The 25186-nt window shown below is 41.9% G+C and overlaps 4 protein-coding genes across 9 annotated transcripts; 2 read left to right on the top strand and 2 right to left on the bottom strand.

Moving 5' to 3' along the window:
* Positions 1-1814: 1814 nt before the first annotated feature.
* LOC115691628 (uncharacterized) lies at positions 1815-9705 on the bottom strand. Of its 4 annotated transcripts, none has more exons than XM_056319004.1 (8): positions 9556-9705; positions 7980-9083; positions 5785-7581; positions 4039-5157; positions 3418-3522; positions 3235-3324; positions 2791-2901; positions 1815-2213 (listed from the first exon to the last, which is right to left on the bottom strand). In XM_056319004.1, exons 2-8 carry the CDS (start codon positions 8742-8744, stop codon positions 1845-1847), a joined length of 4356 nt encoding a protein of 1451 aa, XP_056174979.1. In that variant the 5' UTR covers positions 8745-9083; positions 9556-9705; the 3' UTR covers positions 1815-1844. The 4 variants fall into 4 exon arrangements, with proteins under 4 accessions (XP_056174979.1, XP_030474190.1, XP_056174977.1 ...); XM_030618330.2 differs by having other exon boundaries at positions 2066-2703; XM_056319002.1 differs by lacking the exon at positions 9556-9705 and adding an exon at positions 9371-9531 and having other exon boundaries at positions 2066-2703.
* A 1785-nt stretch (positions 9706-11490) lies between these two features.
* LOC115691616 (heparanase-like protein 1) lies at positions 11491-16279 on the top strand. 3 transcript variants are annotated; one of them, XM_030618311.2, is made up of 10 exons: positions 11491-11622; positions 12066-12335; positions 12451-12487; positions 12687-12870; positions 13206-13354; positions 13437-13670; positions 14187-14376; positions 14488-14613; positions 14730-14829; positions 15665-16279. In XM_030618311.2, exons 2-10 carry the CDS (start codon positions 12123-12125, stop codon positions 16052-16054), a joined length of 1623 nt encoding a protein of 540 aa, XP_030474171.1. In that variant the 5' UTR covers positions 11491-11622; positions 12066-12122; the 3' UTR covers positions 16055-16279. The 3 variants fall into 3 exon arrangements, with proteins under 3 accessions (XP_030474171.1, XP_056175316.1, XP_056175317.1); XM_056319341.1 differs by having other exon boundaries at positions 11532-11735; XM_056319342.1 differs by having other exon boundaries at positions 11532-11769.
* A 554-nt stretch (positions 16280-16833) lies between these two features.
* Positions 16834-17359, top strand: LOC115691620 (uncharacterized). Its single transcript, XM_030618323.2, has one exon. It carries the CDS (start codon positions 16883-16885, stop codon positions 17165-17167), a length of 285 nt encoding a protein of 94 aa, XP_030474183.1. The 5' UTR covers positions 16834-16882; the 3' UTR covers positions 17168-17359.
* A 1883-nt stretch (positions 17360-19242) lies between these two features.
* Positions 19243-22661, bottom strand: LOC115691619 (SNAP25 homologous protein SNAP33). The gene is made up of 6 exons (XM_030618321.2): positions 22370-22661; positions 21013-21591; positions 20698-20791; positions 20426-20553; positions 20022-20119; positions 19243-19540 (listed from the first exon to the last, which is right to left on the bottom strand). The coding sequence occupies exons 2-6, from the start codon at positions 21508-21510 to the stop codon at positions 19441-19443; spliced, it is 918 nt and encodes a 305-aa protein (XP_030474181.1). The 5' UTR covers positions 21511-21591; positions 22370-22661; the 3' UTR covers positions 19243-19440.
* Positions 22662-25186: the final 2525 nt, after the last annotated feature.

Here is a 25186-nt window from a genome sequence, read left to right as displayed (position 1 = left end):
CTTCAATGATCACTTCGAAGCGTAAACAGTATTTTAAAATTAAGGGCCAGGGCGAAGCATACTAGAGTGCCAGGCATGGCGGTACCGGGCCGCCCCATTTGCCACCCCAAGTTACCATGTTTGTTCTCTCTTTTGCCCAAGGAGTTCCAATCACGTAGATTAGATTTGATCGAAATTTCGTATTTACCAGTGACAGAAAAAAGACTAGTGCGAGCCATCGACAGAACCCTTGTATCTTCTCATGTTCGTTTCTTCCAAACCCTATCAGCGACCATGGTGACAATCGTCAAGTTCCCAATCGTTCTACCAAGTATGGAGGAGCGGGGCCAAAACCAAAAACAAAAGGCCGAAGGAGGTTCATTTAGAAAAGGAAGAATGACACAAATGGTTCCTAAACTTTGGTCTAATATGCATGCAATGTGATTGTTGGATTTTTAATTTGTATAATGTGTTTTTGAATTTTAACTTAATGTGAAATGTGGTTCATAAATTTTCAATTTGTTAAATCATTACCAGAATTTTTGGTATGTGCAATTTAATCCATGTTCGACTAAAGAAAAAAATTATTCCATGAGCTATTTTTTTTGGCATAATTCATAGACTGTGAAAATGTTTAAACTTGTTCATGATCTTGAATTAGTAGAAGGATAATATTGAATATTTTCATATAGTAAAGCGATTATATTGAACATATACAAAAAATTCAAGGACCATATCGAACAAATTCAAATTTAGTGACCGCATTGAACATTACACTAAAATTCAGGGATTATATTGAACAAATTAAAAATTTAAGAATCATATTTTTTACTCGGACAAAGTTGAAGAACTATTTGCATTATTATCTTTTCAAAAAACATCAAGTGTAAGAAACAGCTAAAGCTGGAACTTTAACTGTAACTTGCTTTCCAAGTTGCTCGACTTTTATCAAAAGTGTGAATAATAAGAGTTCCCGCTTAGCCAAAAGACAGTACGACAACAAATTCTTTGGTTCAGCTTTGGGAATGGGCTTTGAGCCTCGAAAGCCCTTCCCAAAATACTGGGGTGTTTGGTTCAACATTTGGCCTAGCATTTGGCCAATGCTAGCATTCCAAATGCTGAAAGCCCAAAGCTGGTTCGGACCAGCCTTGGGCTTTCAGCCTTTGCCAAATGCTACTGTTCATACATCACTGTTCATCTTCTTCGGCGAGGGAGGGCGACCGGCGCTTGGATCGCGCCGGCGAGAGGACGGCGAGGTCGCACGACCCAGGTGACGGCCGCCGGAGGTCGCGCGACCGCCCAAGCGCCGCCGGCTTGGGTCGTGCGACCTCAGGCGACGACCACCTGGGTCGCGTGACCCAGGCGACGGTAGCCTAAGGTCGTGCGACCGCCCAGGCGCCGCCGGCTTGGGTCGTGCGACCTCAGGCGACGACCACCTGGGTCGCGTGACCCAGGCGACGACCACCTGGGTCGCGTGACCCAGGCGACGGTAGCCTGAGGTCGCGCGACCCAAGCGGCCGTCGCCTGGGTCATGCGACCCCCGCCGAGGTCGCCTGGCCTCGGGTGACCGCCGGCGGCCGTAGGCCATTGCCAGTGGCCGGCTCCAGCGATGGGTAGGTTAGTTTTTTTTTTTAATAAATAAGATAATTCTCAAAGTCCATTTGCAAAAAAAATTCACCAAACTCTATATTTTGGCCAAAGTAGCTTTACAAAATATTTTTACCAAACACCATTTGCATTTTCCCAATGGGCTTTCATCCAAAGGTATTTGCATTCCCCCAAGTAGCATTTTCAAAGTTGAATCAAACAGGCCCTTAGTCCTCTTACAGGTAAAAGCAACGAAAGATTTACCCACTTCTATATAATTAACCGCATTGGAAAAGTACGACGCCGCAGAACAATTGCCATCTAGTTGATAGCACCAGCTTATACAGATAAGCATGCATAGTTGCAAAAACAGCTGAGCTGCCGAAAGTTAGCACCTTATCATCCTGTTCAACATTTCTCCCCCAACATTTCCTTCCACCAACTGCCCATAGCAAAACACAGATGTTTTTGCCAAACACCGCCCTTTTCTGAAGCTTCATTTTTATGGTTAAGATAACCAGACAAATATAATGCATACCAGATGAACAAGACGGACAATTGGTTAGCTGCTGCTTCAGATTTGAAATGCTGGCTAGACCTTCATGTTTCAAAAGAACATGATCATGCCTCGCCCAGTTCATTAAAACCTGCTGCAAAGAATTTGTCAGCTCTATCAATGAAGCTGTCGGGGAATCTACTATGCAACATGGACGTAGTCCCAGTTATTGGTAAGTCATATTTAACAGCAGTTTCTTCACAAACTTTTACTGCCTTCTCTCTCTTCTTGCCTAGCTTGGCATTATTTCCGGCAGAGATACCCTTCATTAAAGAGTTTCTAGAGTTTCTGCCACTGCCACGGCTGGACCTTAGTTTATCTGCTTGAGGCTTTTTATTTTCATGACCAAGCTGAGTATTCTCGCAGGAACCATAAGGGGAATTGTCTAAAACTGGATGGGATCGACTTGAGGGTAAAGCATTTTTGCATGATTTCAGTAACGAACGTAGCATGTCAATACTGAGCTCTTGTTGAATAACACCCCTATTCTGCTCACACCCGTAACAAGCGGCAACCAGTGTACCAGCTAATACTGGCATCAGGTCCGGGTCACTGAAGAAGACAAAAGGAAGATCGCATACCTGCTTTTGTTCACTAAGTAGTCAGGTTCTGTACACATGACAGAAGAAAAAAGAAAAAGATGCTATGAGAGGTCTCCTTCTACTGACCTTGTGAAGAATGGTAGGACTATTTCCCCACCGCAGGACTGCTTGATTCTCAGTGTGGAAGAGAGCAAAGTGACCAAGAAGCAAGAGGGATTCAATTAGAAGAAGACCCACCTGAATATACAGTAAAGCATATGAGCATAAGAGGAGACCAGCTGAAAATGCTGCCACTAATCATTAAGGCTTTCAAATGATGATGGGAGTATAAAAGAAACCTTTAGTATTTAGCCCACCTAGCCAACCAACAGACACCAAATTCAAGGATGTAATGACATGTAACCTATTCAGCCAATCTATTTATGATCTCCAGCTTACAACGTGAGCAGGACTTTCAGTCTCTAATCTCTGCCGAAATTCGTGTAGCTAGACACATAACTGATCCAACATCCAACTCTTGTGAGTTTGTAATAAGATGTTCCAGTCACGATTGTGCAATAGGGACCATACCTGGTCTTTTGGTGATTTCCACTTGCTGTTACAATGAGAGAGGAAAAAACTCATCAAATGGAAAAATTCCATCTTGAGGTCCAGCCTAGCCTGAGAGGTCAAAAAACACATTAGCAGACAAGCATACTAAATGGGCATTCTCACAAAATGACCACAATATCACAGAGGACATGGCACACTTACCAGCATTTTCTGCATAATTGCAATATCAAGATATGCCAAATTGTTAAGGAACTTTAGCACTCCAGTAGCTACTTCTTCAAAATTAGATGGAAGGACATAGGGAGCCTGAAATGGAAGTGACAAAACCACTTAATCTTCAATATTTGGACCTTAGCAAAATACTACAATGTCATATCAGCTACAGACTGAAGGGACAATTAACTTGGAAATGCCTAGCCCAAAAAATGATTCAGCCTAGACCTTATTTCAGGACATGACAACTTAATATGAAACGATGGATAGATGAATGAACTTCTGCGAATGGCTGTCCAAATCCAGATAATCAATGTAACAACTATATCATTGTACACGAAGACAAACAACAAAAAAACAGCAATAACATTTCCTGTACGAGATAATCAAGCCTCATTTTTAGGCATTTTATCTATTTAAAACAGCAGAACTGAAGGATTTAGATGTATGAAACAGAATCTGTCACTGTGAGATGCAATAAAAAAAAAGCCTATTCCCACCTTCTTGTGACAAGTTTAGATGACTCATATAGTAAGAAAATACGGGTAGTTAGACAAAAAACATTCAGGCATTAGTGCAAGGAAGTAGATTATCTCTAGCAGATGTTACCTGCTCGGACGACAACCTATTGTTTGCTTGCAAAAGCACGGAGGTCAACAGAGAAGGAAGACTGACTAATCCAGTTTCTGATATAGCAGAAAGAAGCAATGCCACTGGTTGCTTTGAGCTCGATGTGGTTTCATCTTTTCGCCGATCACAGTTGTTCACCGACAATTTACAGTCTTCCAGAGGTATGGAAGGTTCAGCAATATACTCTGTCAGGTTTTGCTCTGTTTCAACTGCAACATCAATCATGACCGAACTACTATCCTGCTGAACCACACTATCTCCTCCTATTAGAGCCATTTCGCTGTCCCTAACAGCAGATTGTGCCTCTTTACTCTTCATTATCTCGCTGCCTTTGTTCGAAGGTAAAATCTCTGGTACCCCAAGTGAGGGGATAACTCTGCTACCACCCTCTTCGCATTGTCTCTGATTGTGAAAGGACTTATCCACAGAGAAATTTCCCAAACCAGCAGAATCCACAGGTTTAGCTCCGGCACTTTCAAATCCCCATTCAGTTTCTGCTGGGAAAAATTCCCGGTCAATACTATTTTTTGCCCCAGGCCTGGCAGTCAAAACTACCAATAGATGAATGCTCAAAACAATGGAGGAAGGAAACGGGGACCCTTCAACCTGGGGCCGATCATAGAGTGCGAACAGATCTCGCAGATGATGAATCACCTGATAGGCGATCAACAATTCCAGCAAGCCTTCCCTCATTTGGAGCTGTCGCTCATCTGGATTGATGTGACCAATTATTGCTGTCACGGTCCAAAGGAAACCATCTAAAACTTCAGATGTTATTTCAAAGTTTTCAACAGACGTTTTACTTGAAATTACATTGTTTCCAGTGCTACCGCTAATGTTTAAAGATGCCGCAATCTGTACATAGTTTTCGAGAGCTGCTGACAGCATGGGTACAATAGGAGGCAACAGATTCTGTGCAAGAAAAAAACTCCGGTTTGCAGGCACTGAGAGCACCACCTTCAAAAGTTTCAAAAGATGCACTGTCACCTGGCAGGCTTCAGGCTTTGATGTATGAGAGGCAGGGAGGGCAGAAGCTATGAAGTCAATCAAACCAGCTTGGCGTGAAGCCTGCAGTTCAGGGTCCTTTCCGTCTAGAAACTAACAAACAATAGAATGTAGAATAATCAGAAAGCACTACCACCTCAAGTCACAAAACAAAGAGCAACCTTCTAAGAATGATGCATCTTGATATCTACTGGCACAGAGAAGTCCAAATGGCATATAAGGTTCAAGTTTAAACATAGATAGAAAGATTGATCTTGCCCATATTGGGTTTGCTTCCCCTTGGGGTCCTATAAAGATTTTGTTTCACCTATAAAGAGAGCAGGAGAAGCAAAATTCGGCCTGCCCCATTCCACCAACTAGTATAAATCAATATTTTCCATAATGTCACCAGAACCAGCAGTTAACTCCAGAAATACAAGGGGGGGACAACTACACAATGAGTGTAAACTAAAAATTAACTTATAAATTAAAATCAAGGATCATCCGGAGTGCCCATAAGCACCACCACCATCTTGCACACACTAATCAGCATACAAAAAGATGTCCGAAAGTTTTTGAAAGTTTTGCAACCTTCAACCTCTGCGACCAAATGACGTTAATTGATACTATCTCATAATTGAAAAAAATGACATACTAGGTATCGAAGCATGTTACAGAAGTTAGGGTTTGAATTACAAACAGGTGATGGAAGGGTGGATACAAAAGTACAAAACCAAGTACCTTGATCATATCGGCAATTATCAATCCTATACTTAGAGCCCCTTCTTTTCTAGCTTGCCGAAGTCTTTGAAGTTCTTGTAGCCACCTTCCAATTTTGGCCCTGGCTGTCCCTACTGCTGTCCTATATCCAATACTAGTATTTTCAGAACCAAGCAAAGGTTCAGGATATTCATATTTCAGAGCCATAAGCCTTTGGCGAATCCTTTTAATTCTTCGTTTCAGTGAATGCTGAGCTACAGTGTTGCCTGTAGCAAGAGTAGCCGTGCCTGGACTTACATTTGCTTGATAATCTTCAGTACCATCTCTTCCGTGAGACTCCTTGTTTATGTACCGCCGTAGTAAAGGTGAGGATTGATCTCTGAAATCCATTGAAGCCCTCTCCCTGATTTGTTCCAGATAAAACTTGCGACGTTGTTCACTCTCCTGAAGTCTCTCAGCTAATTTCTGTGCAAGAAGTTCAGCTTCTTCTTGCTGGGCCTTTGCTCTAACCTCCTTCCTCCGAAGTTGCTCCATTGCCCTGGCCTCTCGTGCTGCACTTGATGCTTTACGTTCCTCTTCTCTCCTAACTTGCGCCTCTTCCTTTTTTCTCTGTGTCTCAGCAAGACGTTGTAGTTTCTCAGCTTCAATGAGTTTTCTACGTTCTATTACCGCTTCCTCTCTTGCCAAATCTTCTCTCTGCTTAATTTTCATCACCTGAAGTTTCTCAGCTCTCCTCAGCTCAGAATCATGGAGCTTCTGACGCAACATGAGCTTCTTATTCTCTTCATTTAAGGAAGTGATGAAACGAACCTCATTAACTTTGGTGCTTTCATCACCAGCTCTCCTCACAACTTGAGCTAGAAAAGCTTCATGTCGAGATTCACTGCGTTGATGACGAGCATACATTCCTTCCCTCAACTTCAAGCTGCGCACGGCTTGCCATTCATTCACACGGTTCAACTTTTCTGATGTGCGCTGCAACTTTTGCATTCTCTCATTCTCTAACTCAATTCTGATCCTCATAGCTCGTGCATGTTTTTCCTCTGCTTCCCTTTTCAAATCCAGAGCAGTTTTCTTCTTCTTCTCAGGAGACATCAGTTTATCATGCAGAGTTCGTGCACGTTCAGCACTTTTCCTGTTCAGTCCTGGGGAATGTGAAATACGTGAAGAGACACGAATTGGAGATGAAAGTATCTCCTCCCAGTTCCTCTTCTCCTTCCAAGCATCTAAGGTCTTCCATGAATTTACGTTTCTTTTTTCCTTATCATTTCCACAAAGTGGACCATGCCTTTTTAAATGATCCACATATTTGGGCTGTCTATGAACCATACCCTCTGACGGAACTTTGTCCTTCCGAGCAATCAGCTTCTCTGGTTCAGATCCTTGTTCTCTGGAGCTCTTTCTTGTAGAGAAAGATGCACTTCCATTCTTCGAATGTGGCTTTGATATGTCAAAGTCTCCTGGAGAGTGTAAGTTTTGGGAAGGGACATGGCCACTTTGCCCAAAATTTACTTTGCCGGGCCTCCCTGATTGGACCTTTTGCATCTCTACAGTCGAGCTCCCACAGACAAGATCAGATCTTCCATTATGCTTTCTAGATTTTGGGGCCATATCTTTGATACCGACACTCATATCACTTTTTCCATCAGATTTACTTAGACGGTCCAACATATGTTGGCATTTTAAACACTCGGATGCCAGAGAATTTGCACTGTCGGCAAGATGAAGACTCGCCCTTTCATGTTGTATTTTCCTGAAAGCCTCAACAGATGAAGATAGTATCTCTGCTCTGTGGGGTGAAGTTGTCATTCTCCGTACCTGCACGCAGTGTAGAGTGGGTGACCATATTTATCAGAGACGTAAGTATAAGAGGTTTAGTTCCCAAAAATTTGCAAGCGGTCTGATATATTATCAGGAAAGAAATTACTACAAGATCATAGCTTATTTCAGCCGCAAAGTGGTTGATAAATTTCATTGTGACTATGCTTTGGGTAAATCTTATTAAGGCCATCAGCAGACTGTTTTGCCCAAATGATAGACACAAGGACAAATCATGAATTACTCCACTTAATTCACTTTCATTCACATAGTAATGGACCATGGTGCCCGCATATCACATAAACGCAATTAAATGCCCAATTGATGATCTCCGCAATTGAACTGCATATTTAAGCAATTTTATCATTTAACATGAGCAAATCTGGAACCAGGCTTACCTCCCATGAGAGAGCATGTGGCCGGCGATGATCAGTCTTCAAATTAATTGGTAGTAAATCAGGTGATGATAAAGCAGATTTCTTCACATTTTCAAATTTCTCTACTCTAGAGGCCAGCTCCTTAAAATCGGATGCAGCTTCCTCCAATACAAGAATGGCCTCTTTCATCTGCTCCAAGTCGCATTCTAGCTCACACAGAAGATAAAGTTCATCAACAGCCCTATTAAGATTCTCAAATAGAAAGCACCAAAGGCGCTGCCTGAACCTTTCCTTGCTTTCAGTGGAATCGTCTTCTGCAGGAACACCAATGATCTGACCTTTTGGTGCGTTGTTAAGTGGTTGGGCCCCAGAGTCTCCAACAGAAGCTGCTGAAGTAGACTGCCCAGAAACTTCATACTTGGTGTCTTCGGATGGAGCATCCTGAGATGTCAACCCTGTGTTCAAGGATGCCGCTGAATCAGCAATTCCTGGAGTCTCCAGATCACTCACCTGAGAATCTGGAATGACTTTGACAGGCACTCCATCCTCATCACTAGAAGCACGAACACCAACTGGGTACTCATTATTTACAGGTTTGAGATGCTCATTGCACTCTTCCCTGCAACTGAGAGCATCGTCATAAGGACAGATGATTTTCTCTTGGACGATCGGCAGCTCGCTAGTTTCCAAAGTTGCACCATTCATATCATTACAATCCTCTTCGCTCTTAGGTGCTAGCGGAAGCACCTGACTGGAAACACGGGGATCTACAGGAGTACTTGCCATGTTTCATGTCCTCGTTATCTCGTCATATTAAGCCTGATTTAAGTCAAAATGTCCAGGAGCTTATTGATCCCTGTAACCAGAACTTGCCAGTGCCAAAATCATCAGACATAATTTCCATTCCGATATTTCTTTCATGACGCGGAATCAAAGTATTCTCCTGTAGAACCACCCCGCCCGGTGAATTCATCAACATAGGATCATTTTCAAGTTCGCAGGGGAACTATCGCAAAAAAATAGTTTAATTTCCAGGTATCTTCAAGAGCAGCCGCAATGCAAAATGACATCCTTCGAGAAACAGAATTTTTCACGCTGGCGTTAAGGAGCACTTTCCCAACAACCCTGTTAGCAATAAAAATACCAAAATTCAGCAACTTCTATTCTATGTGATCCTGCAAAGAAAAGGCAAGCAAAAAGAAGCCCATTTTCCGTCATGATCAACCCTTCAAAAGAGCTGCCTCTTCCCGGAGAAGAAGAGAAACCCATCAGAGAATCACGACTACACGCGTGGAAAAAGGAAAAAAGAACGAAACTTTCCAAGAGAATTCAACATAGCTAAGCCCGTATCGCCAAGAAAGCAGAATCAAGAACACATCACAACACGAAATAAGCTGGAAAAAGATCGAAACCATCGTCGCCAAACGCGAGAACAGATTCATCCCATGACTTGCACAACACGTAGCAACGCTCAATCCTCGTTTTTTCAAGGGTACAAAGCAAAAATCGCAGCGGATCGTTGATCATTTCCGAAAAGTTCATTCACGTTGACGAATGATCACAAGCAAACCGCATTTTGGGTTCGGAAGTTAGGAACCTGTCGCGATCCGACCTTTGGTCCGACGAAGGGAATGATGGCGTGTCGTGGCGAGGCGAAGCGGAAAAACCCCCCACTCCTGCAGAGGAAACGAAGGTCATCGAGAGAGAGAGAAGAGAGAGAGAGAGAGATGTATGTCTCGCTTTCTTGGGCTTTGCGACTCCACTATGCTCGGCCCAGCTTGCTTTTTCAATAGTATCCAACGCTATCCCAAGTGGAAAGTTTCTTACGCCGAGCGCACACACGTGAGCTCACTTCATCTTAACCGTGCCCGTCGAACAGGCAACCGTTCAAGCATTGCTGGTACACCTGGAACACAATATGAAGACACGCGAGTGTCCAATCGTGGTCTTACGAGTCAAGAATGATGATCTTTAAAGGTATGATCTTTAGAACCGAGGAGCCGGCGGTGTCGGCCCGATAAAAGGATGGATGTGGGAATCCGGTGCTGTGTGTGTGATGTTTCGCTGTTCTAAAGGTCGGTCTAGCTTTCATTGTTGACTGGCGGGGCTACTTACAAGCTTTGAACGACACAATTATAAGTGTCCTATGTAGAAGTCTAGTTGTCGATCTGTCCTTTAGTTGGTGGACTGATTTTCGCTTTTCACGCCCGGTTTACGAATGAATCCCAGAGGATATGATGCATCTAAAGTTTACAAAAAGACCCGATACCGAATCAGAAGTTATGGGGTAAAACAATTCATATATAAAGAGAGTTAGTACATGTGGATTTGGATGACTAAATAACATATTAGATGTCAAGACCTTGGATTAAGTCTTGCTTGAAAAGGCCAACATATTAAGGAAAAGGTATTTTTGGTACTTTAGTACCACATCATCAATTGATGTGATAAGTACCGGTCTAATCGAATCCGTTTAAAAAGTGACACGTGTTTATTTGTTTGGCTTGCAAGATGAAGAAGTCCAAAGGTTTCCGACGCATTAACTTGGATGAATACTTGCAAAATGGAAATGGCCTGCCAAAAACCCAATCATCCAACTTTCTTTCAAATTTCTTGCATGCTTTAACCAAATTCACTTATCCGACTTTCTCCTAAGACTTGTTTTTTCGTTTCAATTTCATAAGGAGAAGTTTAGAAAAGTTCATCCTCGAGTCTGCTTTCATGACCAATCTTTGAGATGCTTTGACCCTTTTAAATCTTAAAAATAAGACAACATAAGCTCATTTGGTCATAGATTCCCTCGCAACACTAATCCGGACAGAATCCGATTGTCTGTATTTATATGAAGATTTCACGTCGTCCTTGTGCATTACCTGCCTACGAGATTAGATCTGCAATAACATATCACTCCATGGAACGAGAGCAAAACAGACACTCAACCAAATCCAATCAGGAACAAATCTATAGCGAAGCGTAGACCACGTACCGTTTTATACACCAGTAGAACAGAATCAGACAAAATACCCCATCGCCTTTTCTAAACTTTCACTACTGTCCTCTGCACCAGATCTGTACCGTTGTGTGTGTGCGTACCGCAAAAGAATTTTATATACAAAAAAGCATGTTAACTTCTCTAGCTAATAATGCCTGACTCCTCATTACAAGAATGGAAGAATTTCTGTCGTGGCAAAAAGGGTAAAATATTTTATGTCTTGGGATGCATGTCGGCCGAGTATATGTGTTCTTGGGAGGACTCGCCTTCAAATGAACAATCAGGACCACATGGTTGTCGCCTCCATTCTTGCTTTTTGAACATGTTCGAACTGTTCCACCCACCAAAAGTCTCTCTTGCACACCGTGCGTTGTTAACTAAACCTCCACCGACTGCGTTCAAAACCCAACAAATTTCGATGCTGACCCCACTATGCTGACCCCCACTCAGTGAGCCATTGAGTGACAAATTGCCCACGAGACGGGTTTCCTTTGCCTTCTTGATAGCCACAGGAGAATCACGAGCTCATCCACACCGAGCTCATCCAAACGCAGCCATAGTAAGTGAAAGATCTCGGCTTTTTGGATAAAGTTGCGGACTTTCGCCTGCGTTTCTCTTCTTTTTTCCATACACCGAGCTTCACACTGTTACTGGGAATTCAGTCCATTCGAGGTTGGCATTTGTCAGGGTTTCCTTGCTTTTCTTGGATTGATGTGCTTTTCTTGAGGGCTGGTTCAAAGAATGTTCGTGGAGGCATCTTCTCTCCGTACAGTGCATGCAGTAGTGTAAACACCCTCTCATATCTAGCTGCTCGCTGTGGTCTGTTCTGCTGAGCTTCTGATTCTTCTTGCTTGTGTAATTTCTCTGAAGTTTCATCGAATGTGTTGTCGTCTTATACTTTAATGCTTTAAATGCCCTGTTCTTGAGGCACTACTTTTTCATGTTATAGAAATGCTGGAACTTCTAAACTTGATTTGAGCACCCTTTTAAGTTTTGGGCTGTTTGAAGGAGATATAAGCATCATTGTTGTTTTTCTACGACTTCCGATTTATGAATTTCAAAGTAACAGCATGGAGACTTGGTGGGTTTCATGGGTACATTCCTTTCTCCTGCAGTTTATCTTGATGACCTGAGCAATTGGTGTAGCTGCCATTGTCGGTATACTTTAAGCAATGGGATTATCCTCCCTAGCCTTGTTCATTATTATTGTTTCTTTCCGGCGGGGATTAGCTCAAGATGTTGCACATTCTACTCTCATCGTTCATGGCTCCGAGGCAATTGCAGAGACTGATGATAATTTCATTTGTGCAACTCTTGATTGGTGGCCTCATGATAAGTGCAATTATGACCAGTGTCCGTGGGGATATTCATCTGTTATGAATCTGGTAAAGATCTTGCAAAACTCATGGCTCGAATGCTCTTCCTAAGGATTTCTTTAGATTGAATTTAATACTCCAGTAATCTGATCTTTTGCATTCTTTATTTTTGGTATATTTCCAGAACTTGTCCCATCCTATACTGGGGAAGGCAATCCAAGGTTCGTACTCTAATCAACAAGCTTTCTTATATTAAGCTTTTGCAAATTATGCCTAAACTGCCATATTTTTTTGTTTGGGCAATATTTAAGTGCAATATAACAAATGGGTAAGTAATCCTTACCTACGAATTGACTTGCACAATTTCACGGGTGGGATCTGATGCAATGATAATGCACTTTCTCTATGGTGCCTTAAAAGCTTTCAAGAGTTTGAGGATAAGAATTGGAGGTTCCTTGCAAGACCGAGTATTGTATGATGTCGGGAACTTGAGACTTCCTTGCCACCCATTTAGAAGGATTGAAGGTAGCTTGTTTGGCTTTTCCAAGGGATGTTTACACATGAAGAGGTGGGATGAGCTGAACAATTTATTCAGTAAGACAGGGTAAGATTCTCATGCAAGATCTCATTGAGTCATTGATCCGAACTTGATTTCTGTCCAACCTCTTCCCAAATTAGCACTTGATATGCATGTACATACTAACATATGGGTACTAGATACTTTACTGCCTAGTAATAATGCCTCATAAATATGTTCCAGCCATGTAGCTAGTTCTTTCTTCGCCCAAAAACTGTCCATGTCACCATATAAGTCTTTTACGAGAAAATTGAATTTGTTTTGCAATATACAAGTCTTGTAGTTCAATATGATGTTCATAATTTACAACAGCAGTTTCAGGAAAAAGAAACTGGTAAGCAGATGATATGTCTCAAATGCAGGGCTGTCGTAACTTTTGGACTGAATGCACTTAATGGAAGGCAATGGATCAAGAACAACGTCTGGGGAGGGGATTGGAACTTCAGTAATGCTTATGATTTTATCAAATACACAGTTGCAAGGAGATACTCCATTGATTCATGGGAATTTGGTATAGAGTGGTACCGTTAACATTTGTGCTATATATCCATTTGATTGATGACCTCAACTTGTTTTTTCATCTCTCCTTGAAGGTAATGAGCTCAGTGGAAGTGGAATTGGTGCTAGCATCTCTGCTGAACAGTATGGGAAGGATCTAATTGTCCTTAAGAAGATAATCAATGAGTTGTACAAAAGTTCTCGTTCAAAACCTTCACTCATAGCACCAGGGGGATTCTATGATCGGGAGTGGTATGTGAAACTCCTGCAGGTTTCAGGTTCAGGTGTGATCAATGCAATGTCCCATCATATATACAATCTGGGTGCGGGTAAGCCAAATTCGTGCTTACTGGTTACTGATCTATGAAGTTTCTTAATGTCAGATTGCACAAGCTTCTGCCTTTCAACTTAGTATGATATATTATGCTTGTTATCATGTAATTCTACATCAACTCAAGTCTTCATCTACTGCTATGTAGTTGTTTGATGGGATAAGTGCAAAAACAAGACTTAAAACAATTGAAAATTTAAGGTTTTATTTTGGTCACCTGTAGACTTAAGGTTTTAAAAAGCCCCAATTAGTTCTCGAGCTCGCTGTTGGTGGAATTCAGGTGTCAGGAATGACATGTGGCAAATAATCAAATATTCCATGTGGGAGCCATGTCGGTTTCCAACACTTGAATTTTTACTGATAGTGAGCTCGAGACCTGATTAGGACTTTTTTCAAACCTCGTGTCCTCAATTGACCAAAATAGAACCTTTAAGTCCTTAATTAACCAACTGGCCAAAATGTTAAGTTCCGTTTCTGCAGGTATCTTGTTGTTTGACCATTGTGGCACATCCAGGTGTTGATCCTCATCTTGTCAGTAAGATATTGGATCCAAGTTACTTGAGTCAGATATCAGACACGTTCATCAACCTCGAGGAAACAATCAAGAAGCATGGACCTTGGGCATCTGCATGGGTTGGAGAATCTGGTGGGGCATACAATAGTGGCGGTCGTCATGTATCTAACACATTTGTTAACAGCTTCTGGTAATTTTGATACTTTGAATGGAAACTTTCGTGTACACCTTACTTGCCTTGGCTCATAAGGTGTGTTACGTGATATCTTTGACCCGACTCATTTGATACTATTCGGAGTAGGTATCTAGATCAGCTCGGAATGGCTTCTAAGTATGACACAAAGGTTTATTGCCGGCAATCTTTAGTTGGTGGGAATTATGGCCTCTTAAACACCACAACATTAGCACCTAATCCAGATTACTACAGGTATAAAACTAAAGTTCATTTATAGTTTTCTCCATCCCCAGTTAGTCCCTTTTTAATCAGCATGGCATCTTTCCTCCATACTTTGAAAGGCTAACTTGTGGACCATTTCTTGGCAGTGCCCTTCTGTGGCATCGACTCATGGGAAAACGCGCTCTTGCTGTCAGTGGTGACGCTCCACCATCTTTACGCTGTTATGCACATTGTTCAAAAGGAAGGGTAAGGTTTCGTCTTACCTCAATTTGAGTAGGAATTCGCCCCAAATGAACTCTACTAACTAGGGTACCTTAACAACTAGATGGCCAAACCAGACCGTTATTGGGTTGCAAACTTGCTACCTTGCTGTGCGTAAATTTTGTTAGTGTTTAACTGCAGTTAGAAATTTTCAGTGCATATGTTAAAAGCGAGGTCTCAGAGACTCTGGCCTATGATATATACATACATGTATATATATTTATGTGCGCGTATGTTCTTTCATTTAATGTTAAAAGTGAGGTCTCGGAGACTCTGGCCTATGATCTATACATACATGTATATATATTTGTGTGTGTGTGTGTGTGTGTTCTTTCATTTGATGTTAAAAGTGAGGTCTCGGAGACTCTGGCCTATGATCTATACATACATGTATATATATTTGTGTATGTGTGTGTAAGTGTGTGTTCTTTCATTTGATGTTAAAAGTGAGGTCTCGGAGACTCTGGCCTATTAATATATATACATACATGTATTTATGTGTGTGTGTGTTCTTGCATTTGATGTTAAAAGTGAGGTATAGGAGACTCTGGCCTATGATATGTGTATATATTTGTGTATGTGTTCTTTCATTTGCATTCTTGAGGTTATTTGGGAGGCGAGCATAGTACACATGAACTCAATTGTTGACTCTTGAAACAATCAACACTTTACCTTTTGCCCCCAAAGTTCAAGCATATAGTTGGTTTGAGATTGATATTTTGAGGGCAAAACATTGACGTTAATCTGCATTTTTCATCAAAAGCACATTCTTCACCTACCATGAGCAGTAGAAGTTAAGTTATTCTTCGTCGTGTCACAGGCAGGCATGACTTTACTCCTGATCAATTTAAGGAACGAGACTAAATTCATAGTGGGGACCCAGAGTAGTGTGCAGAATTTGCATGTGGAGGAACAATCCGTTGACGGAGGGAGCATTCTCATTCACGGATTGAAGAAAACTGTCTCGTTCGTCGGCAAAGGATCATCAGATGCTCCACTTTTCAGAGAGGAGTACCATTTAACTCCACGAGGCGGTTACCTTCAGAGTCAAACCATGCTCCTGAATGGAAGCCCGTTGGAGCTCACGCAGGACGGAGGGATCCCGCCTTTAAAGCCTAACCTTGTCCGTGCCGATTCTCTCGTATCGGTTTCTCCTCTGTCCGTTGCTTTCATAGTCTACCCGAATTTTGATGCTCGAGCTTGTGCTTGATTCGTCTGCGTGCAATCTGCGCTCTCTAGTCGAGCACCCGTGTATCATATTCGCATAATTAAGTGGCGCAAGCAAGTCGATGTAGCCATTTCAAGTGTGAGAGTAAAAAATCAACTTATTGATGTGTGGCCCCTATTGTATTCATCTGTTTGTGAGATTGGTATTGAAACTCTCATGGCAAAAAATGTGACTAATGCAGCGTTAGAGCAGTTGGGTTCTTCTCAATGTGTTCAGGTCACTGATATTTGCCAATGGCATCTTGCAAAAGCTGCAAATCTTTTGGTTCTTGAAGGAATGAACTGCTGAAGAAGTTGTCAAGCTCTGTTTGCTTCTACACTGAAAACCCTTTTTCGGATTAAAGGAATTAAGTTCCGGAAGAAACATCGTCATCACATGGTGATCTGAACACGGGATCTACCGCTTTATTGTAACTCGAGCAGATCACCAATTCGTCTCCTCGGTCCGACAACTTAGAATGAAGACCGACTGACTAACCGACCGACCGGCGCGAATTGAACAATCTACTCGTCGATTTCCAATATTTAATAGCTAATGCTTGATCAAATGTGTGATAAGTAAAAGCTTGAAAAAATCAGGTCTCTCTTTCGGCCAGGAAGCTCAATGAACAAGCTAAATCTCACAAGAAGGCCAAAAGTCCGAAAATCAAATGGGCGGGCCTGGAAAAAGGGACAGTGACCGTAGAAAAAGCCCGACCCGAATCGGCCCGGCCCGACTTCAAAGGTGTAGTCTTGAGCACGATCAGCCTCACAAAACTGTCTCTCTCTCTCTCTCTCTCTCTCTCTCTAGGCTCGCTTCGCTCGCGCTCCCATGGCGTCCGCCGCCGCCGCCGCAGCTCCGTCGAAGCCGGAGGTGCTGGCCCTGTTCCGGTCCCTGCTGCGCACGGCGCGCGCGTTCTGCGACTACAACGTGCGGGAATACGCGAAACGGCGGGCCGCCGACGGGTTCCGCCGCAACAGGGGCCTCGCCGATCCGTCCGCGATCTCCGCCGCCTTCTCCGACGGCAAGGGCCAGCTGGAGGTCGCGAAGCGGCAGGCCGTCGTCTACTCCCTCTACGCTCCCGAGGTCAAGAGCGTCATGGAGCTCGAGCGCTGAAAATCGGGGAGGGGGTCTTCCGTGCGCTTTCTCCCGTTGGGTCATCATCTGGGCTAGTCTTTTTTTGCTGAGGCTTAATGGCTGGTATGAGAAAGGAGCTCTCTTTTTTGTATTATATTGCGGTATTGAGGATTGAACAGTGTATTGGGATACGCAGTTTCAGCTTAATAAATGGTGAAATCATAGTTTTTTTGCGATTTCTTTCTTTTGTTTCTTGTGCTGCCATGCTTGAGGACTGTGTTGTTGTTTGACTCTCTGGTTTTTAGGACTTTGAGGTTGGTATGTCCCGCTTCTTGATGTGATCATTGCTCTGCCGGATATGCAACAGTGATTGATGACTGAGTGGATTTGCATGATGGGAATTCTATTACATTGTTTCCCCTCTTATAAATCATGAGTGCCCCAGAGAGTGAGTGGAGTTATGATTGCTTCTGCGTCGTTTCTTGGTTTGAAATGCGAGAGATATAGTTTGGAAAAGTGGGTTGCAATTTGATAGTAGATACATGGCTAGGAGATGGAGCTATGGTGCAGACCATGCTGCATTAGAAGGATGTCTGGTTTTTTTTATTATCACTTATGGTCATTTGGTTACATAGACTCAATAGATGATCGTGCGAGAATCTATTCATGGCCAGTCGGTGACCTAGTACTCTCGAATCTTGTTGAACAAGGGAATGCTTCTGTATCATTAGTTTAGAACTCTCAATTTGGTTGTGGCCCCGAGGGACAGCTCAAGCTGTTCATATCGAGCTATTATGCGCTTCTTTTGTGCCACAGAATGAGAATTCTTGCATGAGATTTTGCTTCAAGTAGATACTTTTCAGAAGTATATATAGAAGGTGGAAGGTTCTTGTTTCGTTCTTTAAGCGCCGTGATCTTTGTGCTGCCACAGTTGTTTATTTAAATACACGGGCTGATCAAAGTTGAATTTGCTCCACAGCTCAAAGTTTTCGTTGTGGGAGCTGGTGTCTTATCGACGTCTTCTGAGCACAGATTTTGCTATGTCTAAGGCGTGAAAATAATGTTATGTTATACCAATAACCGGCAGATAAATGCAATCATGAGATAATTGGTTTTTGTAGCTTGACGTGCTGGGTGAGCTTGAGTTCGTTGTGCTTAGGAGATCATGACTTTCAAAGGACTAGTGAGCTTGCACATATACTATTTAACTTTCAGTATTGTTTATTCATTCATTTTAGTCAGGTGAGCATGTGAACCACAGGAGGCCTCATTCTCTGTTTTTTGGCTTCATAAATGAACCGGTAAGAAAAAATGTTAGCATGCAGCCGGAAGACCATAACTTTCGGTGAAATTGCATCTTTCGTTGTATCGTGCTTCGTACTTTGAGTGATTGTGATTTTTTTTTGGACTAAGTGATTGTGAGTCTGTATTTGCTTGAGTTTTCGATGTTTGTCTTGTCATCGCTCGTTTCTTAAAACATGGAGTGCATTTGTTCCTACATCTGGTCATAGCAGGTAGAATGTGGACCAGGATTTTAACTTTAGTTTCACATGGTTATGGAAAAGTTTAAGCAAATTTGTTGCTCAAGGTGTGCTTCTATGAGCTCTCTTTGGGGCTTAAAATGAGTGACTGCTACGCATTAGCTTTCAGTTTTATGTAGAAGAATGAAGTTAATGATCCAATTTGTACCTCAAAGAGCATATGCCTATAAGCTCTCGCTCTTTGACGACTTCAATCAATTCATGCCAGGCATGTAACTATCAGTTTCAAAAGGTTATGTAGATATATGAGGAAAGTTTATCATTATCTCTCTTTGGCACTTAAATTGGTTGATGCTGGAGTGGAACCAAGTTTTATATTGAGAATCAGTTCTTGAGTTTCTTTGGTCGGATTTATTCAGAATGCATCATGAGAATCCACCTTCTGCCAATGGAAAGCTTGCTCCGTTAACCCCAAAACACGGTCGTACTTTTAGGATGGTGCCATGAGACGGCCTAGACGAAAACCCCAGCCTTGCCCGTCGCCACTTTATCAGTTACTAATTTTACGTTGAATGCTCAAAGATGAGCTCAGAAGAATAAAGATAAGCAAGAGCAGAATAAGCGGTTGCAGCATAGCTTCGAAAATCTCTTTGAAGAGCATCCATAAGCACTCTCATGAGACATGTTCTTTACAGTGTACAGGTTGCAAAGGCAGTACAAGAGAGAATTTGGGAAAAATCACATATGAGATGATACTCAGACTCCAAGTAGAAAATGACGGAAGGATGTGCTAGGCTAGCCCACTAGGAAAACAAATGAGCGGTCCGAATTCTACTTGCCGAGCAAACGGCGTCCACGCCGATTCGCTCCTTCAACCCGAAAAACAAGCTCCTCCGCATCACTATCGAAATGATCCAGAGCTTTGTTGTGCCTGCAACACGTATGTATCATTATGAGAAGAATTAGTAGAGTGGCCAAATAGCGATAAAAGAACAGATTGCTGTAGTACTGTGTAGTTTTTATTAGGGGAAAAAGGGGAAACAGCACTGTCCATACAATGTTTTGATTTAGATCAAATGTAGAACTTTTCTATTAGCCATTAGCGAGGATGACTCGGAGATAACTATTGATTTGATCATATGAGAAAATAAAGCTGCAAAATATATGCATGAGGGTCTTATTAAAAAGTACTCTCAACACATTGCTTAAGGTTGATAAAAATTAGTGAATACGCTCATTCAGAAACACTGAAACTCTGCGCATGAAAATCTCATTCTCATTTATGACATATATAACATAATTGGACTTGAGAATACTCGTTAATAACACATTATGTATGACGAGAACCGGTAACGCATTGAGAGAGAGAGAGTACAAAATAGAATTCCATCCAAAAGATCGACAACACTGACCTCTCAATTTCAGTTCCCATGTCAATAGCCATGTCCTTCAGATCCCCCAAAATATTGCTAATTTCTGAGAGAGAATCATCTTGCTTTGACTTTTCGACCTGTTCCACAATCATTGCAGTTGCAAACTAGTTATTGTGAAGGCCGGATAGACATGAGATTTTGAGCATTCGTGAAAATCAGTTGCACAAGAGAAATGGGAAAATGTTCTTGTCAAGGACTGAATTCACTGTCCCTCGTCTTTGGTTCAGATATTCTCCCACCAGGACTTGATGCATCAGTGCAGTCACAAACAAGATCGACGAGTCATATATTCTCCAGAAACCCAAGGGACCTCACTTCCTCTTGTTTGAAATGACCAACTTGATATTTGCCTAATCACAAGAAACAACCAGCCAAATACTAACCTCAACTTTTTGGTATGCATCTGTTGGCTCGTGCAGTGGCTTTCGTGTGTTAGATTGTTGCTTTGTCGCTGAAGTCAAACCCAACTTCTCCCTCTGTTCTGAGTGATTACCCTTCGTCTGGACAGCATCTGCCAAATCAAAGCAAGTACGCATACCAGACACATGGTCTTTCAGTCTTGAGTCAATAAGGATAGATAAGCAGCACAATGACATTCACAGCCAGAAACCACACGCTCTGAAAACTAAACTTGAACAGGGCATGAGAGAGAAACCTCTTGTAATTCGAGGGCCAGTAATTTGACGGTTTTTGTTCGGTTTCCAGTTCTTTTTAAACATGCCTCCAAGGCTTCCCAGAAGCTTCTCGCCCTAGAATGACCATAACAGGCGTTTATCGTTATGGGACCCCGCCATTTTAATAATCAAATGGAGAATGCGGTAAACTACAGAGTATTTACAGGCGTTGAATAAATGGTTCCTATGTTGGACTTGGCGTATAAAATATCAAGAGCCCAACTTGTTTTAGTTCGCAGGAGCCTTTCTAAGATCAACTGGTGTGTGATCTATTTATCTTATGAAATGAGCCTTACCCGGCTAAGATTGTGATCTATATCAACAGCAACCGCATGGCTCCTGGTGATCTGCTCACCCTGCTCATGCAACATGACCAGTGTCTTCGATGCGTCCTCTCTCATGTCCTCTGCGATCTTCAGGCAGCCATTAACACTCTTTGTAGTCTCCTCAGCCTTGTACACTGCATAGCCTTCAAGTTCTTGCACAGATTGGTTCTCCAAGCCCCCAGAGTCATGGAAATTATTCTTATACCTATTTCTCGTGGCATAGGTTAGCGAACTCGAATATGAGGAAGCAGACATTCCTTTTTGAGTGTGATCATTGTAGGAGTCAATGCTCGATTTTGGTAAACCTAATGTAGGCTCGGATGATGTCCTTCTTGCGTTGTTAAGATTTTGTTTATTATCTACCTCATCATCAGAACCAAAAGGATTGGAGCCTGAAGCAACGGGATGTCCATTATCAACAGAGTTATGCTTGGCCAGTTTCAATGGAGACTTCTTTGAACCAAACATTTTCTTCTATTATAAAAGTGAACGACTTTCACGCAGTAATCAACTGCGGAAACAGAAACTAAAGCGAAGCTTGCAGTGAACCTGTGACGGAAAAAAAAAAAAAAAGTCAGCCTGACGGAAACAAAAGACATAACACATAACCGAAGGACACAGATAAAAACATGGCTCTGAAAGACAATAAGACGACCTAAATTGCAAAATTGAACACGATGAAACCCCCGTAGACCACCTCGAGAAGATTTTGCAATCACCGTGAACCTAAATCAACATGATCATGAAGATCATCTGAAGGTTTATCCAGTTCCCTTTGACAAAAGGCGACAGTTGTGTGGGAAGGGAAGTTTCGAGAGATTTGAAAAGAAACACGTAAATAAATCTATAAGAATACTATTTGCACACTAAACTTGTAAAGATACTATGTACTTGGTTAGCTTTCCCAAATTAGTAGATGAAGAAATTAAGTCCAGTTTCGAATCCGCAAATCACCAGAAACTGAAGCAGAGCAGAAAAGTTCATATATCTGCCCAAGAAAGAGGCCAAATGACTTGGTTGGCTGAAGTTTTCAGATCATAAAAGCAACGCTACTGATTACGCAAACTGGGATTGGATTGCAGTGTCTTCTACAAACCATCAAATTCGACCAAGCCAACGACCCACCAACAAAGAAACGAATTCAAGATGACAAAACCGACGACCCAACAACAAATTTAAACAAACCCAACTCAGATTCCACTATGCTTCAACAAAAAGAAAAAGTAAACAAGCGAACTTGCAGCGAATGACCCAGTCAAAGTTCACCCAGATGGACGGCATTCGCGGAAAAATGAACATTCACGAGAGAAATACAAACTGGGTATACCTGAGAATGCCGGGAAAATCTTTGCCAGAACCCAGAGAGACACGCCAGGAGCTAAAATCTTCTCCAAGATTCTTTCTACAAACGACGCACTTGACGTTAAAGAGAGAGATGGGTACTTAAGGCAGGGCCAGTGGAAACGCGGGGGCCGGGCACGCGCATGAGTGGCGTTCGAGAAGGCGTTGAAAGTTCAAAGGGAGCGCACACGAAAGTGGCAGGCTTCAACAAATGGTGTTAAGAGGAGGAAAGAAATTCTTGGTTCCGGGCGTCGTGGTGGTTTTCACTGTCATTTGTCCTCGAACACCCGCTTGATACGAAAATTTAAAGGAGAAATTCGTCTCACGTGGTTGAGTTTTTCCTTGGTGTTCCTTTGAACGGATCAAACTTGGAGACTTTGAGCCTGTCCCCCTTCTTTGACGGCTCTGACTTTGGACCTCTTCTCTTCTCTCTCTCCCTCTCTCAACAAAACTTCCCCGAACTCTCATATAAGTTCGCATCTATACGCTCCCATTTGATTGTTCGGATTCAGATTGGGATACAATAGAATAAAGGAGATTTAAAATCCTCTCGATATTCTTCGAATTGTCAAACTATATCATTATGATGGGATTTTCAATCTTTGTGTAAACATAGGATTGAAACCTTGCACGACCATAGTCTCTAGACTCCATTTCACCGTCACTCGTCGGAATGATTGCCGGCCGGCGATGGCGACCAGCATGGTTGGAGGCGACGGCGATCGTCTAGTGACTAAAAGTGACCATGATCGGCAATCTGGGTGGTGGTCCTTGTGCTTTGGCCAGCGAAGTAATATCCAAATGTGTACTCCATCACTCCATCGTTACAAGACAACAAGAATTGTTAAGTTAATTTTTAAAATTTTATATTCAATCCGAGTTTATCCCATTCCTATGCCGAATAAGAAATCCGGCATTTTAAAATCTTTGTGCATGCACTCATTCCACTCTATCCGGGTTCATCCGGTCCAAAGAACGTCATCAGACATCGGATGGGATAACAAATTATCTTATCCGGACTCAAATCCAGACTGTCAAACACAACTTTAAGGAATAAGTACACTAGAAGTTCTAAAACTTATTATTACAAAAGCGCAATTAAATCTTAAAAGCTCTCAAAAAGTGTAATCAAGTCCTAATCTTGTCAGGTTTGTGCAATACAGTCATTCTATTAACTTCGTCCAACTTAACAAACGGAAAATGTTAACGTGGTATTTTTTTTATCACTTCCTCTCTCATACATCATATTTTTCATTATTTTCTTTTTCAAATTTTACTTAAATTAGATTAAATAATTTAAAAAGGAATAATTTTTTTTTTCTAAAAACCAAGTAAAAAAAAAAAGGAAACAAGCCCTCACCCTTGCCGGTGGCCACCGCCACAGCAGGCGGAGGTTGTTTTTTCATTTTTTTTTTCGGCAATTAAGGGCAAAAATAGTTTTCCTTAGAAATGAGATGAAAATATACTTTTATCCTTTAAAAATCACGGCATTTGCACATGCTAACCGGAAAAAATAATAGAGTGTCAAAAGTTGTAACGAAATGAATGTTCAGAAAGTTATTACGGAGCCATTGAAAAGCTCGGGGACAAGCTTATACCATCCCCAAAGTTCACAAGGATTATGTGTAATCAAACCGCATGTTTAAGTGTCTTATATGGTATTAATACTTCTTCAAATGATAACGCTTAGGCGCCATCCAAATTCATGTCCAAAGTGCATTCCAAGTTTGGTGGCTATTCACGACTTACTCAATTTTTTAAGCCTTTGGAACTAAAACAATTTGAGCTCTATAAGCTCACATTTCGATAAATATCATGTCTTTTGATGTGGATTCGAAGTTGAAAACCCAAAAATTTAAAAAAAATCTCATGAGGGAGGGTGAGAAAAATTTCGCTTCATATCAACTTAAAAAACTCAAACTGATGCGTCGTAAGTTCCTTCATGAGCCCTAGCGCTCATTGATTTGATCGATTCACCATGAACCATGGGTTTTATTTAGGACTCACTTGATCTAATGACTTGTGGAACCAAAGTTCGCAAGGACCCGCATCCACGGGAGTATTTTATGTTGTGCCGGGCAGGTACGGACCGAGTAAATAAGTAGAAAACATATCAGATATCTGTTTCCAGAAAGGCTAGAATAAGGGTTGATGCGTTTCATGATGTCGAAGGGACCATTTGTTTAGTTACAAGTCAATCCAACCATGAACCCTCCTACTAAGCCATGATAAAGAAAGGGCAACCCAACATTCAAGTTTGAAAGTGTCAATACGGATGAGACTTCCTACTCTTATGTCGCGTCAATTCGATAAACCACGAGGACATCTCGAATGAAATGGTCCAAGTAGGGTAAGAACATCTCTAACTTACTAAACTAATCATTGTCTATCAAGAGTGAAGTAAGAGAGGAGAGAACGCCCAGTCCTATCTCTGTGCTCATTGTGGGAGGATTCCGACAGCGTCTAGAATACTAAATTACGCTTGATTCTCATGTGTTCACCCTATTTCTTGATCTAAATTACTTAGATCTTTAACCTGTAGCAGCCACAACTAATCGTCCGAATTTCCGTAAGATCAAACCTGTGCTTGCGTGTCACTATAGACATATCTCCATCTGGTCCTCTCCAAAAGAACGCCACCTACTTGGCCAAGAACGACTTAATAATGGTGACCCAGCATCCCAGTGAAGGTTTAGTTTGTCCGAGTTAGGTTACCATCAATTGGAGTAGTTGTCACAATGTCCATTTTAAGCAACCTGCAGGCTAAACAGCTTTTGATTTCTATCAGAGGCACAAAGAAATC

The sequence above is a fragment of the Syzygium oleosum genome, unplaced genomic scaffold, assembly GCF_021117445.2.
Source record: "Syzygium oleosum isolate NSW1041296 unplaced genomic scaffold, Sole_v2.1 Sole_v2.17, whole genome shotgun sequence".
In the NCBI taxonomy this organism is placed as follows: domain Eukaryota; kingdom Viridiplantae; phylum Streptophyta; class Magnoliopsida; order Myrtales; family Myrtaceae; genus Syzygium; species Syzygium oleosum.
The sequence above is the reverse complement of the archived record's forward strand: the minus strand, read 5'-3'. Positions and strand labels throughout refer to the sequence as shown.

Coding starts and splice junctions, on each gene's coding strand:
- LOC115691619 (XM_030618321.2), bottom strand. CDS start 21,510: ATGTTTGGTTCAAAGAAGTCTCCATTGAAACTGGCCAAGCATAACTCT. Junction 20,792..21,012: donor TAGATCACAATCTTAGCCGG/GTAAGGCTCATT, acceptor TGGTCATTCTAG/GGCGAGAAGCTTCTGGGAAG. Junction 20,120..20,425: donor ATGCATACCAAAAAGTTGAG/GTTAGTATTTGG, acceptor ATTGTGGAACAG/GTCGAAAAGTCAAAGCAAGA.
- LOC115691628 (XM_030618330.2), bottom strand. CDS start 8,744: ATGGCAAGTACTCCTGTAGATCCCCGTGTTTCCAGTCAGGTGCTTCCG. Junction 3,325..3,417: donor CAATTATGCAGAAAATGCTG/GTAAGTGTGCCA, acceptor TTGACCTCTCAG/GCTAGGCTGGACCTCAAGAT. Junction 2,902..3,234: donor GGAAATCACCAAAAGACCAG/GTATGGTCCCTA, acceptor CTGTATATTCAG/GTGGGTCTTCTTCTAATTGA.
- LOC115691620 (XM_030618323.2), top strand. CDS start 16,883: ATGGCGTCCGCCGCCGCCGCCGCAGCTCCGTCGAAGCCGGAGGTGCTG.
- LOC115691616 (XM_030618311.2), top strand. CDS start 12,123: ATGGGATTATCCTCCCTAGCCTTGTTCATTATTATTGTTTCTTTCCGG. Junction 12,871..13,205: donor AATTTATTCAGTAAGACAGG/GTAAGATTCTCA, acceptor TCTCAAATGCAG/GGCTGTCGTAACTTTTGGAC. Junction 14,377..14,487: donor ACATTTGTTAACAGCTTCTG/GTAATTTTGATA, acceptor TATTCGGAGTAG/GTATCTAGATCAGCTCGGAA.